This window comes from Sphaeramia orbicularis, chromosome 4, assembly GCF_902148855.1.
Source record: "Sphaeramia orbicularis chromosome 4, fSphaOr1.1, whole genome shotgun sequence".
Lineage (NCBI taxonomy): Eukaryota > Metazoa > Chordata > Actinopteri > Kurtiformes > Apogonidae > Sphaeramia > Sphaeramia orbicularis.
Window position 1 is genome coordinate 3,652,010 of NC_043960.1, and position 17,010 is coordinate 3,669,019.

At 36.0% G+C, this 17,010-nt stretch overlaps 1 protein-coding gene across 2 annotated transcripts in view; it reads left to right on the forward strand.

The window, feature by feature from the left end:
- The first annotated feature begins 4,171 nt into the window (after nt 1-4,171).
- The window catches only part of LOC115417421 (FYN-binding protein 1), a 32,610-nt gene continuing 19,771 nt past the window's right edge, over nt 4,172-17,010 (forward strand). Inside the window, exon 1 of one of the 2 annotated variants that reach the window (XM_030131331.1) lies at nt 4,172-4,431. In XM_030131331.1, the coding sequence (XP_029987191.1) occupies nt 4,429-4,431 (3 nt within the window). In that variant the 5' untranslated portion in view covers nt 4,172-4,428. The remainder of the gene's footprint in view (nt 4,432-17,010) is intronic. The other variant, XM_030131330.1, reaches the window with a different exon arrangement.

Here is a 17,010-nt window from a genome sequence, read left to right on the forward strand (position 1 = left end):
GACCCGAGTTTTCTCTGTGTCCCCTTACGGGTTCTGTAGGATCCTACATATTAAATAGACTGTTCACAGAAGTTTAAGTCTTTTTTTTAAATCACTAGTCAAATGGTTTAATATTGATATGATTATTCATATTTGTAGTCATTACATGGCATTAACTGCTGTATTTGCCAAAAATAATCATTTATATGAAAATATTTCATAGTAAATCCTACCAGAGTAATTTTACGCACTTTCACTTGTCGTCGCTCATCTCCCCCTGCGGCACACGGCAGTTTTTCCTACATTTCTGCAGATATGTCTATTTTTAATATGCGTTGTGTGCAACTTCAAATATTTGCACTAATTGCATCTGTGATTATTCATGACAAGGGGTAATTACTGTAGTTTTTGTGGTGTACTGTGAAAGCTGGCCACTGTAGTTTACATGCAGTATCTATCAGATGGGAGATTGTCAGGTTCTTCCACATGTTATATATTCTTCACTACTACAGATTGTGGACGCCTCTGGACAACAACTGTTCAAACTAGTTCAGTTGTTTGGTTTTTTTGTTTGTTTTGTTTTGTTTTACTGCCCTTTGTCACAGATCATCTTATTTTCACAGTGCTGTACAGTCTGTACAAATACTACAACATCTGTTTGGGTTTAACTCCAGCCCTCCTTCTGTTAGAGTTAAGGCTTTAATTCTATTTTTTAGTGTAGAAGCAGAAAAGGTTGTATTTAGATGGAAACCTCATTTTGAGGCACCTTTGTTTGTAATGTTAAATTAGATTTTGCTTTTTTAATACGAACTCAGCACTTCCTTAGCCATTCCCTTACCGTTTAAACCCTTCATACCCTAAGTCTAAAATGGTCCGCCTGGGCTTTTTTTTCTTCTTATTTTGACTAAACAGTTGGACTTACTCACAGCATAATTTCTTTTTGCCCATTTTACCAGAACACTTTTTTTCCCCCAGATCTTTCAAAATGTTTCAATCTTTTACAATTTACTGCATGTTATAATACTGGTAGAATGGCTTCTTCTTCAGCTTCTAGCACAGGTATGACTGAAATTACCATAATAACCCGATAAACCCTATAAAGCGTAGCGTCTTAGGTTTCAGAAACCATTGGAGTTTTTCCAAATTACACAAACAGTGAAAGATTTACAGCCATCCAAACTGCATAAGCACATGGTGTGTCAGCAATGACACGTAAGGTTTTAAAGAGTTAAGTGGTTAGACATTATTACCTACTTATCAAGACTTTTATTGTGTAAGTGATGTCTTCCTGAAGAGCTTTTAAGTTTCTTCATTTGACAGTCGAGCAGAAATTGTTGAATGTATTGAATTAAATGGCTAAACTTCAGGATGACAGTTAGACATCACAGGAAACTGTTCTTACTGTTTTTGTTCCAGTTGTGTCCAGGCTTTATTTAAGGTTTCAATTAGAGAGGGGCATTTATTTCTGTTTCTCATTGTTTAATAAGTAATAGAGTGTAGTAGAGTAGTAGAGACAGTGCAATGTTGTGTGCACAAATACTGTATATAGAAAAAATACATAAATATGAATGAGTCAATATTTAAAATGTAAGAGGAATAATGAGTTTATTATTAGACATTACTGTATTTCTTTCAGTTGTGTCCACCCTTTGTTTTTCTCAGCTGCAAATGGTAACAGGCCTTTATTATTACTGATCCTTTATTTCTGTTTTCTGTTTAATAAGCTTTAAAGGTTATATTTAGAGTAAACCCTAGTTTAAAGCTGCTCCTGTGTTCTTCTGCTGTTTCAGTGCATAGAAACTATTCACTGGTTAATGACTTTTATTGTAGTATTTCCTTCCTGTTGGCTGTTGGGCTGCAGTGCTGAGACACACACCTGCAGTGACAGCAGTTAATAGAAACAGCAGAGTTATGTTGTTGAATTTATTGAATTAAATGAATAATTATTACAATGTTGATAATTAATTATAGTGCACATTGTCTTCACTGGGCAGCAAATGATCAGTTTTTCCCCAGCCTGTGTTTGAGGACCAGCTTTTATTTGTCTGTATCGAACCTTGACCTTTATCAGAGATGTGGTTTGTAATTTGCACATGGTTTTTATTTTTGGAAATACAATATGTCCTCTCTGTCTGGCATGTGTAAATGTTCATGCACAGACTACATTTTGTATATCTGGGAGGAGGTACACAGTGCAAAGGTCTTGTTTCCTCTCAGACCACTTGAATTACAATATACTGAAGGGTAATGGTGGAATATTTACTGACTAAAGATAAGATTAAGATGAGATACACATTACTTTATTGATCCCTGTTGAGCCGCATTATGTAATAAATTCCCATTATGTAATAAAAGTTCAAAATGTAATAAGAATGTCACGTCATCTTGTAATAAAGCCGCATTATGTAATAAACTGACGCATTTTGTAATAAACTACCTCAATGCATTATGTAGTAAATTTTTTCGCATTATGTAGTAAGTTATTACAATTTGAGAAATGTATTACAAAATGCACTTGACACATTTTTATTTTCATCTTTAAACTGTGTGGTTAAAGTTCTGATTCCATTACCTGGAGCTCCTGGGACTAATTTCTTCTAAATTGCTCTGAAATTCTATTAATTTGGATTGTTATTACATAATGAACCATGTTATTACATTTTTTAAAAATAAAAATGTGTCAAAATGTGTTGACCAAGTTTATTACAAAATGTGTCAGTTTATTACATAATGTGGCTTTATTACAAGATGACGTGACATTCTTATTACATTTTGAACTTTTATTACATAATGGGAATTTATTACATAATGCAGCTCAACAATCCCCCAAGGCAGAAATTCAAATGTACAGCAGCACGAGACAATATGCAACAAATAAAATAGAAAAATAAAGAATATAAAGTGACTAAAAGTGACAAAAATGGCAATAATAATACTGGTCAACAACAAATTTATTGTTTCAGTTTTTGGAGCTGATTTAGGATAATTTTGGTGCTGAATCCAAAAATCACATTAATTTTGCTCAATCAGGTCAACTTTCTGAACTATGCTACATATTGGCTTTTTAACATTTTTGCTTACATTTATGGGCATTTTCACATCATATGATACAAAATTCTTTCATATTTCTTGCAATAAACGAGTTCTGAAGATTTTACTTTTGCTAATTTATGATTAATGTTTTTTTTAATATTACAGGTGAATGAAATGGCTTCGACTAGAAGATCTTGCAAAAATAAGCCTGACGTATTCTGCTACATCTGCGGTGAATACACCATTGTACCTAACAGGAATCAAGTCACAAGTTTCATAGTGTGCTTACCAATCTTATTTTGGTATTAATGTAATTAAATGTAATCAATTTTGTGAGAAGATCAAATTTTTCAAAATCAAATCAGCAAAAAAATCTGACCTGATTGAGAAAAACAGATGTCATTTTTGGATTTAGCGGTGCAAAATGGTCCTAATTCAGTTGAAAAAACCTAGACAACTTGCAAAAAACATTTTTTTTGTAACCCAGTGTAATGATGAATAAAGTAACGAGTGTGCAGTAGGTGACTTTTATCCATGGCGTGACGTTTCCAGATGCAAAGTCTATTCAGAGCTGGATGTAATTCAAGCTAAGCTGCTGTTAAACCGTCTGACGGCGGTTGGAATAAAGGAGCATCTGAAATATTCAGTGTTAACGTTAGAACTCAATCTTAATCTCATTTTACCTTAACACATTTGAAAGCACTTTTCTTTTACTGAATTTATCCTTTATTTGCTTTAATCAGGTTGACGTTTATCCATACACTGCACGTGAAGGATAAAACACAGAAAACCCAACTTTGTTTTAATTCTTCTTCCTGCTTTACTGTGGCATGTAATTTATCTTTTTTTTTTTAACGAGTAGAATAGAGTAAATCAGATGAAAACACACTTTACTAGAGAAGAGTTGAAATGTGCATTTTAACCCAAACCTTTTTTTTTTTTTTAAACTTTTTATTTATTAATTTTCAAATGAACAAACAATGAACATGAGATCATCATGGGTGTTACAATTAAACTTAAAATGTTCTTTTACATTATGCACACATACATCATTGTACAATTATGGTTGTATTAATCAAGGTGCGTACACAATCCATTTTTCCCAGCGTTCAGTACATTTCTCCAACTCAAGTCTTAAAACCTAAACCTTGTCAGTCTCATAAGGGGAACTCATGACCTTATATACAGAAATGAAACAAGCTGCCAGCGAGCGTGTTAATGTTTCTTTACTCTTAATCCTGTGCTGTGACGCTGTGAGCCATGCTTTCCAGTTCACACACCATTTCCTCATTTGCAGTCAGTTTAGTGACACAGATCAGTTCTGTACTGTAGCATCAGCCTGGAAACTGAATCACTGTTGGATATGGAGCACTTTATTATCAGCTAGCTCTGGAAGAATAATCACCTGAGACAAATATGGTAAGAAATGACTCTTTACCATGTTATTTACGTCCATGTGTTGGTGTGTTTTCATGATTCTTTTTCCAGAGTGGCTAATAACACCTTCTACACCTGCACCTTTCATACTTGGGTCATTTCCTCTTGACTATCACAGCTTCTATGAATAAACCCGACAAGCGTAGAAGGACCATGAACTAATATTAATGTTAGTTATTTCTATTATGCGTTTGAATACTTTCAGAATGACCTTTAAGATTTTCAACCTGCTTTATAGTCCTGATATGTGGTTGAAATAAAAGCTGCTTAATCTGGAATGAGCTGGTGTTGAAGTGCAGTAATTGTTGTTGTTTTTTTTTTAACAGAAATTACACATTTATCAGTGAAAAGGGAAGCTGGCAAAGAAACATTCACAGTGATGCTGATGAAAGAAGCTTTATTACAGTTATCAGTGTTAGCAGTTAATGATTCACACTGATGCTTCTCCTCACAATGCGCTCAGTTCAGCCTCATACATACTTTTTATGTTTAGTTTTGGAGAAGAAATCTGGATTTAGTCAATTATTTGCCTGAAATTAGACTTTGAGTGTTGTAAATGTGGTAAAAAGGTAACTAGGGCTTAAAATACAGTACGTGCGGCTCCATAGTTTTATGTTTTAGACAATTATAGTTTGAATAGCTTTATTTACAGCAGCATAAATAAGGTTATTTTTTAGAAAAGAAGTTGTTTTCATTGATATCTGACAATACTTTAATGTACAGCCCCGATCACAGCTGACATTTTACTGTACAGTGTTTGTTTCCCAGATGAGGCTGATCAGGGTTTTTCTGCAGAACACCTGCAGAGCTGCAGTCTGTGGTGAGACCGTTTTGAAACACTTCAGATAAAGAGTCAGAGCATCACACCAACAAGAACACTCAGAGGTTCTTGTGCAGACTGAAAGTGCACTCCTGTTCGCGTTTTTGTGGTGAAGACAAAGGGTTTTCTTCTGTTTCCTTTGGTGCTCGGGTTGAGAGAAGCAACTGCGAGTAAAGCTTGCAGAGCTCATAGGTGCAACGAAAAGATAGCAGAGGTCGTTTCCATGGCAACCGGCACAGGATGCCGGCAGAGGTTCAGAGGTGTGTGGTTGCCTTCACTTCCTGCTCTCCTGCATTCTCTCTTATAACTTTTAGATGTTCTGACCCGTGACACTGTGTTTAATTTATTCATGATGCTCCACAAACTTCACTTATTTTGCTTTAACCCTTTCATGCACGAATTATGAGAACCTTAATCAAGATTTTTTTCCTGAGTGTTTTATTCCTCTTTAGGCATGAAAAAAACAATGCAATTGAAAATTTTCTTATGAAAAATAAATGAATGAATGAATAAATAAATAAATAAATAATATATATATAAAAAAAACCAAAAAATAAAGTTTAAAAAAAAGACATACTACTACTACTAATGATAATAAAAATGATCTTATGAACCTGTTTTACATGAAGCTGCAAAAATGTCAATTCAGCTGGACACCTTGCATTTAATTTTTGAAACAAAGAAACATGTACTTACAGATAAATTGAGTCAAAACTGGGGGGGGGGGGTTGTAGTTCTGGGGGTGAGAGTATGCTCAGGGGAGATCTACACAATGTTACCAATTCATGTCAGAAAAGATATGTAGTGTCTTAAAACTTTAACAAAGATATGTGCAAAAACAAACAAACAAACAAACAAACAAAAAAATCCATGAATATATGAGAGAACAGCTGTAGAATAGCTGTCCACTGTAGTGAACAGTACACATGAAAGGGTTAATTTCCCCCTAAAAGCAATTTAAGTCTATGGAAGTTAAACCAGATCAATGACCAGTAATGCCCGCTCTTTCTGAGTCTATTGTCTTATTTACTTTTATCAAAATTCACATTATTTCCACTGCTTTAGATTTATGTTTAAACTCAGGATATCCGAAGCAAAAATGTTAAAACATACAGTCTGATCCATAAGTATTTGGACAGTGACATATATTGTACAGTCGTGGGAAAATTATTAGACCATCAAAAGTCATCGAAAACAATAGTTATGCAATCCAGTCCTAACTCCTGTGTGTGTCATGTGACTAAAACAGGCAGAAAAGAAAACATGGAATGTCTAAAAGCACTGTTTTTGTCAGTACAGTGACATAGATATTGATGGAAGAACTGAAGTGATTTTGGTTTTTATCAAGAAAACATGTTAAATGGATAGATATCAGCTCTGAAATTAAACTACTATGAGCTATTTTTATTGTTATCATTATATTTGTCCAAAAAAATGTACCTTAAGTTGTACCACACATTAAAATGAACAAGAAACTGAAGAAAACAAGAGGTGGTCTAATAATTTTTTCAGGGACTGTTTTTTCTAATGTACCACCACCACCACCACCACCACCACCGCCACCACGGGGGCATCGATCAAGATGGGATTGAAGTGTGGATGTTCAGCTTTAACCTAAGGGGTTTGACAAAAATGTTGCAATTACTAGAACACTTGGGATATTTAAGAGTTTTCATCTGTTTTGTTTTTAATTGAGCATTAAAAAATAATTTAAAAGAATCAAATATCTACAAAGACACCATTACAACATGTCTATAAACCAGATCATTGAGCCCATTTACATGCACACTAATACTCTGATCATTCTCCAGTATCTGGAGTTAAACGGTTATTCAGGTAATCATGCAAACAGCACAATCTGAGTATGAGAAATCAGATTAACACACCTGGATTTCTGATTTCTACTACTCTGATGTCTGTGTATGTGTACAGGGTAATCTGATTTATTTAGTTCCTTTACATCTGTGCATCTGTACAAACAATTAAAATAATAGAAAACAGAAGTTCATATAGGCAAACATAACTGGAAAACAATAATAGGAAGTGTTCTTCTACCATCGTCATGTACGTACATACTCCGAAAGACATCCGATAATGGACTGAAATGTCTAAACCAGGGTTTTTTCGATTATCGCATTTCTGAAGAATACTTTTGTGGTTCTTCCTAAATAAATCTTTCTCTATATTTAACCTTTCTTATATGATTTATCACCATTAATTGTAATATTATTTTCCTTATTTTGTGTTTTTTCAGTGTTAATTATGTATTTTCCTATATTTTATTTTGCTGATCATGTAGATGTTCATAAAAGCTCAGATTAAAGTTGAGGGTTATTAAGTCAGAAACAGAGAAAACTGAAGAAAAAGTGACTATTTCAGCAAAGTTATCAATAACTGAACTTAAAAACAAGTGTGTTCATCTACTGTCATTGATCCAACTCCATGGGTTTTACTGGTGAATTAATATTGTAGAAGATGATGGTGTTTCCACGGTAACCATGGAGCCTCTGAATGTCCAAATGGGTCATACCTGATGACCATGAAAAGATGAAGAACTGTATTTCACAACAGTTATTTACATGTATTGATAGGATGAATGGATCAGCAGGTGTTAAACACTTTAGATCAGTAGATGGTTTTAGTCAGTAGTGACTGTTTGGGTCTTTATGGGTTAAATCAGTGGTTCACAACCTTTTTTGGCTCGGGACTCCATTTTAACATCACAAGTTTCTGGTGACCCCGCACATTCAAAACAGAGACTTTTTTTTTTTTTTTTGCAAAAATTAAGTTGTTTTTGATCATGTAATAGTTTGCTATTCTATGTTGCTTATAAACGTTAATTTTAGATGACACTTAGTCTATATAATGTATATTATTATGGACAGAGGCAGTAAATCCAGGTGTAGATTACTGCACAAAGGGAGAATTTAATTTTCCTTGGTCAGGATCTGTACAGTCAGTCCAGCCTGGATTTCCAAGGCTGACAATTAATACTGAACAAACAAGAACTGAAACTATGAATTATGAAAGAGCTGCAGCATCTGAAACTGACCACAATGCACATTTGACACAGAAACAGAACCACAGTGCTGCAGTTTCAGCTTCAGTTTGTCATGTTTTTTATGGATTGGGATTGTCTCTGTCAACTCACCATATATTTTTAATTATTAAGTTGTTTTTTTTTATCAATTACTAGAAATTTCAGGTGACCCCATTTGAATTCCAGGCGACCCCACGTGGGGTCCCGACCCCAAGGTTGAAAACACTGGTTTAAGTACATGTAAATGCCTTGGATGTGATTATTACAATTATCTGATTACTAACAGTTATCGGATTTTTATGAGCATGTAAACAGGCTCAGTGTCACACAATCCTGTTCGTTCACAGTAGAATCCAAATTCCATGTGTGATCGTTGTCGGGTGTGGTGGTGGTTAAACTGATGCTGATGGTGAGTCTCTGGACACAGGTGTGTGATTCTGTTGAACGCACTAGGACTATCCTGATCATGAAGGAAATATTAAAGGTAAAAGTGGATAAAAACAGTAGGATTCACCTCATCTGATATTTGTAGTGCTAAGACCAGCCATCTGTTAATTTCATGAATATTTTGTTTTATTTTGGAGGCAAAAAAAGGTCAATATTTTCAGATCCGTCAGGTGTTTTAATAATATACTACTAGAATAAACTCAGGTGGTGTGGCAAACAGACTGTCACTGTCCAAATACTTATGGCCATGTAATGTGCTTAGGGAGCTTGTTCTAGATTATATGTTGAATACTCATTCCATCTTAATCCCTGCATTCAGACCCCACTGTGAAAATGTGCAAAGCTGTATGAAGTAATAACTCCCACTCACTTTATTATCTAATTATTAGAACTTCCTCATTGGAAAGTAAAGGAGTCCATAAGGTTAAAACACTCGCCTGCAGGTCATGTGGGTTCTGTTTATGAGCGAAGGTTTGCATGTAGCTCCTAAATAGCACAAATAAAAAAGATGAAACTGTAGGCATGAGGATGATAAAGAAGAATCATAAAAGCTGTCGTGTCAGGTTAAAGTGAACGGCTTTAAACCAAACATTGTATTTCTCTTAATTTTCCACAGCTTCACCCTTCAACTCTCATCTCCGTGACAAACACTGGACTTTTTTACTGCACTTCGTTATTCCGTTATTCACACACACACACACACACACACACACACACACCAATGTATAATGATGAATATGAAATTAGTATCTATTTTTGTCTTGTCTTACTTGTTGTCATATCTTTCACTTGTTTGGTTGTTTTCAACAGCAGCCACTTAGCTGCCTCGTCCCACTGTTTTGTCTTGTTCTGTCCCTGTACAGTTTTGTCTGTATGAGACCTCCCTCTATGTATGCCTATACATTTACATTTACATTTATGCATTTGGCAGACGCTTTTTCTCCAAAGCGACTTACAGGGGAAAACCAATCAAATCAATCAATCAATCAATCAAATTTTATTTATATAGCGCCAAATCATAACAAAAGTTCTCTCATGACACTTTACTTATAGAGTTGGTCAAAACCAGACTCTAAGCCAGTTTACAGAAACCCAATAGAATCCTCCTATATACAAGCAAGGAGTGGATGAACATGTGAATATAAAGTTGGACATTGTTACTTAAACACAAGCTGTAATTAAAAATAAAGTTGTCCTCCAAAGAGAGGTGGTGGTGACTGGTTAAAAAAAAAAATTCCATTATGCATACACTTCCTGTCATTTACACATGTGTTGACTTTGACTGTTGTGATACACTAAGCATTGGTTATAATCCAATGTCTAATGGAATACTGCTGCAGGATTTGGACATTTTTTCTGATTATAATTATTATACATGATATCAAATGTATATGAAAAAAACACATGTCCATTTGACAGTGAACTTAAGTGAAAAACTACAGAAGCCAAGAACGGCCGTGGATTTGCATATTATTTTATGCTCATTATCTCGTGATAATGAATTAATTAATTTGTTGTCTCGAGATAACAAAGATCATTTTTTCGTGATAAGGAATTAAATACCTCCATCAAGGAGGTCATGTTTTTGCCGGCGTTGGTCTGTCTGTCCGTCCGTCCGTCCGTCCGTCTGTCTGTCTATCTGTCTGTCCGTGTGCAAGATAACTCAAAAAGTTATGGACAGATTTGGATGAAAATTTCAGGAAATGTTGATACTGGCACAAAGAGCAAATGATTACATTTTGGTGGTGATTGGGGGGGGGGGGGGGGGGGGGGCACTGATCTGTCTTGGTGGAGGTCTGTGCTCTCCTAGTGCTTTTCTAGTTTATTTTGTCATTTCACAATAGAGAACCATATACAGAACTTAAATGCGAGCAGGTACCACATCCTCCACTTTGCAGCCTTCACATGTGCTGTGCAGAGCAGAACACACATTCAACAACAGCTTACAGTAACTTAACAGCACGTTACAGAAATTACAAGAAAACAAACTTTGTTGTCTCGAGATAACAAATTAATGTATTTTGTTATCACGAGAAAATGATCTTTGTTGTCTCATGATAATGAATTTATTAATTCGTTATCACGAGACAACAACCATAAAATAATAAATAAATCCATGGCCGTTCTTGGCTTCTGTAAAAAACAACTGATTGAGCTGCAAAATAATTTTAATTTTACCATTAATTCATACTTTTAATTAATTTTACAAAAAAGTAATCATGACACAGCACCAAACCTCAAATCAAATTCAGTAAAATCTGAAATCTTCTTATTTCTGGTAAGCATATTAATGATTTTAGATTATAATGCAATACCGTGACTTCAGTTTCTTTGAATCTTTGAATTACATTTTATATTGTTTCATTGCATACGTTACTTTTTAATTCTCTAAAGTCTGTTTACTCGTTTCTAATCCTTCTGACTGTTTTAACCTGTTCAGCCTTAACCCAGTTTCTCAGCCTACCAGATGAAAATGACATTCCCAAAGTGAGGGCAGTATATTTCATAAACAACAACATTTTTCTCAATAAATTTGGGTTCCATAGAAAGGTCACACCCATAAGAATCATTATCAAATGTAATGTTTCAGAGTAAATGCAGGTAGAATACAGCAAAACAATATAATTTTCAGTAAACGCAGTACTCATGAAAAACACTTAGAAATCGTGGGTTGGTAACCTAAGTTAACCTTCACTCAATATGTTGCTTCACGTTCACAGAATGAAACAAAAATCCTTATGCCTGTTTAAGTCTCCATAACAGGAGTATAAAAATAATACACAAAGATGATGCAGAATATGAGAGTACGATTTAAAAAAAGAAGAAGAAATTAAGCAAGAATGAACCTATATAAAAATGTACAGTGACTTGTATTTAATCGTTGACAGTATGAACCCAATAAACATAACCAACCCAAAAAGTCCCACACTGTTATATTCGATCAGATCATCTTTATCACCTGTGGATTAAGCAGTGTCACAACATTTATTTCCATCATTTAATGGACAAATAACATAGTGAACCTAAACCTGACCAACACTGCCCCCACAGGCTTGTACTGTCCCAGCCAGCATGTCCACGTGGGCCCCAGAAGGGTTACAACTGGGCTGCATATAAGGATCCCATGTGGGTTTGTCTGCAGTTTCCATGGTGGCCCCACATGTGTTTGCCCAGATCAGAATCAGAATCTCTTTGCTGTCATTGTACCAAGTACAACAACATTGAGGTAAAACTCTCAGGTTCAGTGCAAGACTTTACAGACAGACGACAAATATCAGTAAAACGACAGCAAATATCAGTAAAAGGCACAGTTATTTACATTACAAAAATAAAAAGTATTGAAAACTAAGATATTTGTAAAACATAGAATTTAAAAAGTGCAAATAACATGAGAAGTAGTAAGTAAGTAAGTAAAGCTTTATTTATATTGCACTTTTTAAAAAACATGTTACAAAGTGCTTCACATAAAGGAGAGATAGATCAAATCAAATCAAATTTTAATCCAATTTACAGAAACCCAACAGAATCCTCCAGGAGCAAACACTTATGACTGGTGACAGTGGAAGGAAAAACTTCCCTTTAACAGGCAGGTGTGTTGAGCCGCATTATGTAATAAATTCATTTTACACATTTTTATTTTCAGGAAAATGTAATGTGCTAAATTAATCTTTAAACTGTGTGGTTAAAGTTCTGATTCCATTACCTGTAGCTCCTGTGACTAATTTCTTCTAAATTGCTCTGAAATTATATTAATTTGGATTGTTATTACATAATGAACCATGTTATTACATTTTTTTTTTAAATAAAAATGTGTCAAGTGCATTTTGTAATAAATTTCTCAAATTGTAATAACTTACTACATAATGTGAAAAAATTTACTATATAATGGGTTGAGGTAGTTTATTACAAAATGCGTCAGTTTATTACATAATGATTACAAGATGATGGGACATTCTTATTACATTTTGAACTTTTATTACATAATGGGAATTTATTACGTAATGCGGCTCGACAAGGTGCAAATGACATGAAAGATAAATATCATGGGATACATAGTGTGAAGAATAAATAATATGAGATATTCAGATCTCTGATTCTGATTCTGATCTGGGCAAACACATATGGGACCACCATGGAAACTGCAGACAAACCCAAACCGGACCCTTATAGACAGCCCAGTTGTAACCCTTCTGGGGCCCACGAGGACATGCTGGCTGGGGTAGGCACTAGGCATGATGGGTAAACACTACAACAATCTGGACTCATCAGACCACATGACCTTTTTCCATTGGAACACAGTCTAATTTTACGCTCTGTACAAACTGACGGTTGTTTAAGAAGTGAGAGGCTCCTGACTGCGTCCGTTAAAGGATTAAAGAACTGAAACATATTCATCGCTGCAGTAAATATCCAGTGGAAGAATCTGAACTGTTTTTGTCTTTTTTTGCCGCCCATGCATGTCAAGTTTTGACTGATGGACTTTTGTAAATGTACGTCCATTCGTCACATTCCCGCTGCAACACATTCCATTATAATGTGGATTCTACTCAGATGAATCAGGTCCCAGGTCTTTCTTGGAAGAAACAGATGTTCTAGATTTGTTCCTGGACCTGACAGAACCATCTAGACCAGTGGTTCCCAACCTTTTTTGGCTCGTGACCCCATTTTAAGATCACAAATTTCTGGTGACCTCAGAACGGAGAAAGGTATTTGCTAAAATTAATTTGTTTTTTATCATGTAATAGTTTGCTATACTATGTTGCAAATAAAGGTTAATTTTAGAGGACATTTAGTCTATATAACGTATATTATTGTGGACAGAGGCAGTAAATCCCGGTGTAGATTACTGCACAAAGGCAGAACTGGATTTTCCTCGGTCAGGATCTGTCCAGTCAGTCCAGCTGTGATTTACAAGGAGGACAATTAATACTGAACAAACAAGAACTGAAACTGTGAATTATGAAAGAGCTGCAGCATCTGAAACTGACCACAATGAACATTGGACGGATAAACAGAACCACAGTGCTGTAGTTTCAGCTTCACAGTTTGTCATGTCTTTTATAGATTGTGATTGTCTCTGTCAACTCATCATATATTTTTTATTAGTACGTTTTTATTTTTATCAATTACTAGAAATTTCAGGCGACCCAAAGGTAGAAAAACCCTGATCTAGACTGTTACCAGCAACACGTCTGGACACTGCAAAAATGGGTGTCTAAAAACAAGATAAAAACACTCCATCTGAAAAAGAAGGAACTCAAAACAAGTGAAATATCTATCCATGCAGCAAGATAATTTCACTCGACAAGATTTCCTGATTTAAGCTGTTAAATCTAGAAATAAGCATGTCTAGTCTACAGATGTATGAACACTTCAAATAACAAATTAACTCTTAAAAACAGATAAATTATCTAACACTTCTAAATCTGAGGGTTTTTTTTTTTAAATCTTGGGAAGAACCAAATAATGTGCAGTGGGGTCAAAGGTCTTCGTCACCTCTGTGATGGACTGTTGATGCTGGAAAGTACTGTGACATTTTGTATCACCACATGCTGCATTAAAGTAAAACTACATTGTGCACATGTTCCAAAGGCTGCTTTAAATGCTCAGATGCTGGTCCTGGACTGACTCGACGCAGACCCAACAATGTAAACCTGCACCGTTACACACATCTGCCCCTTTTTTACCACAGGAACATTGAGCATTTTCCAGGGATTTCGAAAAACCTCGGCATGTTTCCACCTGAATTACCTGGGAAAAATCTTTCCCTCGTTCTGACAAATAAAAGTAGAATGTTGTAATGTCCAGTATTCTCATTTTAAACATGACATAAAATATGACAACCTGCTGTTATATGTCAAGCTTGTTGTTTCCTTCACTGCCCACAAATTTATGGGTCAGAGACTTACTGTCTACCCTCTCTTTAAGAAAACAACACTGACTTCATTTTACATTTCTTCCATTCAAGGAAATATGCACAGGGGGCAGAAAGATAAGAGTAACCAACCCATAGGTAGTTAAGCTAACATGGGAAAAGCCTAAATATATATGAGCTTTGAAAATTCTTCTGTTGGTCAGTCAGCAGGGGGCAAGGCTTTGGACGAGTGCGGTCTGCTGTCTCAGTATTCTAACATATGAAACAATATATATGCTTTAACCCAGTGTTTTTCAACCTTGGGGTCGGGACCCCACATGGGGTCGCCTGGAATTCAAATGGGGTCGCCTGAAATTTCTAGTAATTGATTAAAAAAAAACAACTTACTAATAAAAAATATATGGTGAGTTGACAGAGACAATCACAATCCATAAAAAACATAACAAACTGAAGCTGAAACTGCAGCACTGTGGTTCTGTTTCTGTGTCAAATGTTCATTGTGGTCAGTTTCAGATGCTGCAGCTCTTTTATAATTCATAGTTTGAGTTCTTGTTTGTTCAATATTAATTGTCCTCCTTGTGAGTTTTTGTGTTCTTGCTTCAAAATTGTGTCCTGAGTGCTAGAAACTTCCATGACAGTTCCCAAACTTTCCCTGAAATAAATTCATCTAAATTCCTAGTGAGGGGGCGGATCTTTTGAGATTCCCTATAATCCTTGGGGGTGGGGCTGTGTACTGAAGAACTCTGATTGGTGGAACACACCTGCAGCGTTCTAGTGGCATCTGCAAACTTGTTTATTCCATCTCTGTGAGCTTCACTTCATTTGTGTTGTGATCGTTTGCAAAATGGAGCAAGACAAGAGAATCTATGAGAGGTGGACGGACTGCTAGTACTTGGCGTCATCTTTCTGTCCATCTGAATATACACAAAATAGCCTGGACCTTGTCGAACCTACTTGGTGAACACACTCGAAAGAAATTCACCAGGTCTGCGTCTGGAATCAACTGAGCCTGATTTGTATACATTTCCTGGAACTCTGAGGTAGAAATGCAAAGTACACAGATTACCAGGAAATGTTTTACCCATGTAAATAAATTCCTGGAAATAAAGGTTCCTGGAAATGTCGGTGGAAAAGGGGCTAATGTTTCCAGGAAGAATGACAAAACATGGACCTAAAACATTTAATCACTGGTAGGGATGGGAATCGAGAACCGGTGCTTTTTTGAGAACCGGATCCCAGTAGCTTGATTCCTTGGAATTGTTTGCCTGCCTGCTTAACAGTTCTGCTTATCGATTCTGCCTTCGTTGCGCATGCGCAATGACGTCACGCATATGCTGCATTGCTTTGGTCAGAACGTGACCAACATGGTGTTGAGGCAGAAACGGTTTAAAAAGACCACACCAGGTCCAAACAGACCACACCAGGTCCAAACAGACCACACCAGGTCCAAACAGACCACACCAGGTCCAAACAGACCACACCAGGTCCACTGGAACACTGTCAAAGCTTCCATTTCTTCAGAAGGGTGGAATCCCTCCAATCTGTTCAAACATTGGTCCACAGTATGTGAATCATTTACAGGAATGTTACGTATTTGATATGATACTCAGCGGTGCTTGTGAATCTAGCTGCAGAGTGAACACCAGGCCACCATCCAGGCCCAGTTCTGGTTCCGGTGCGGACAACAAACGTCGTACCCCCTCAAATACAAGTTTCTGAAGGTAGAGGAAAGGAAATGAGGTGCACAACAACAGGAGACGAGTCGAGCCGAGTCGAACTGTTTCCACGTAGTAGAAATGTGGCAATAGAGGAATTAGTAAAGTATCTTTAGTTTCATTTTCACTGTACACCCCCCCCCCCGAACTGGGCCCAGCGTCATCTGTTATTATTTGTTCATACTGTATATGTTCTATTTTCTGTGCAGATGGAAATATAAAAGACAGTTCATGCAAACACACCTGTTTGTACTCTTTTATTCCCTCACCCAATGAGAATCGATAAGAGAATCAATAAGGAATCAGATCGATAAGCAATATCGATAATGGAATCAGAATCGTTAAATTCTTATTGATTCCCATCGCTGATCACTGAAAATATTTCAAACAAGATTAGAAGTGACTCTTCCACTCTTCTTCAGTGTGACTATGACTGAGGGATGAATGTTTACAAAGGAAATGAAATAGACAACTGGCATCATGTCCAGAGTGAATGAATGAATGAACGAATGAATGAATGTGATAAAAGATGGACTACAGTACTGTACAAAAGTCTGACTCCACCTTTAGTTTTGGTTTTTTTTTTTCAGGGTTAAAATGAGCTTACATAGATACGACAAGAAAACACAGGGAATATGTGCACAGCCTCGGAAGACACACACAA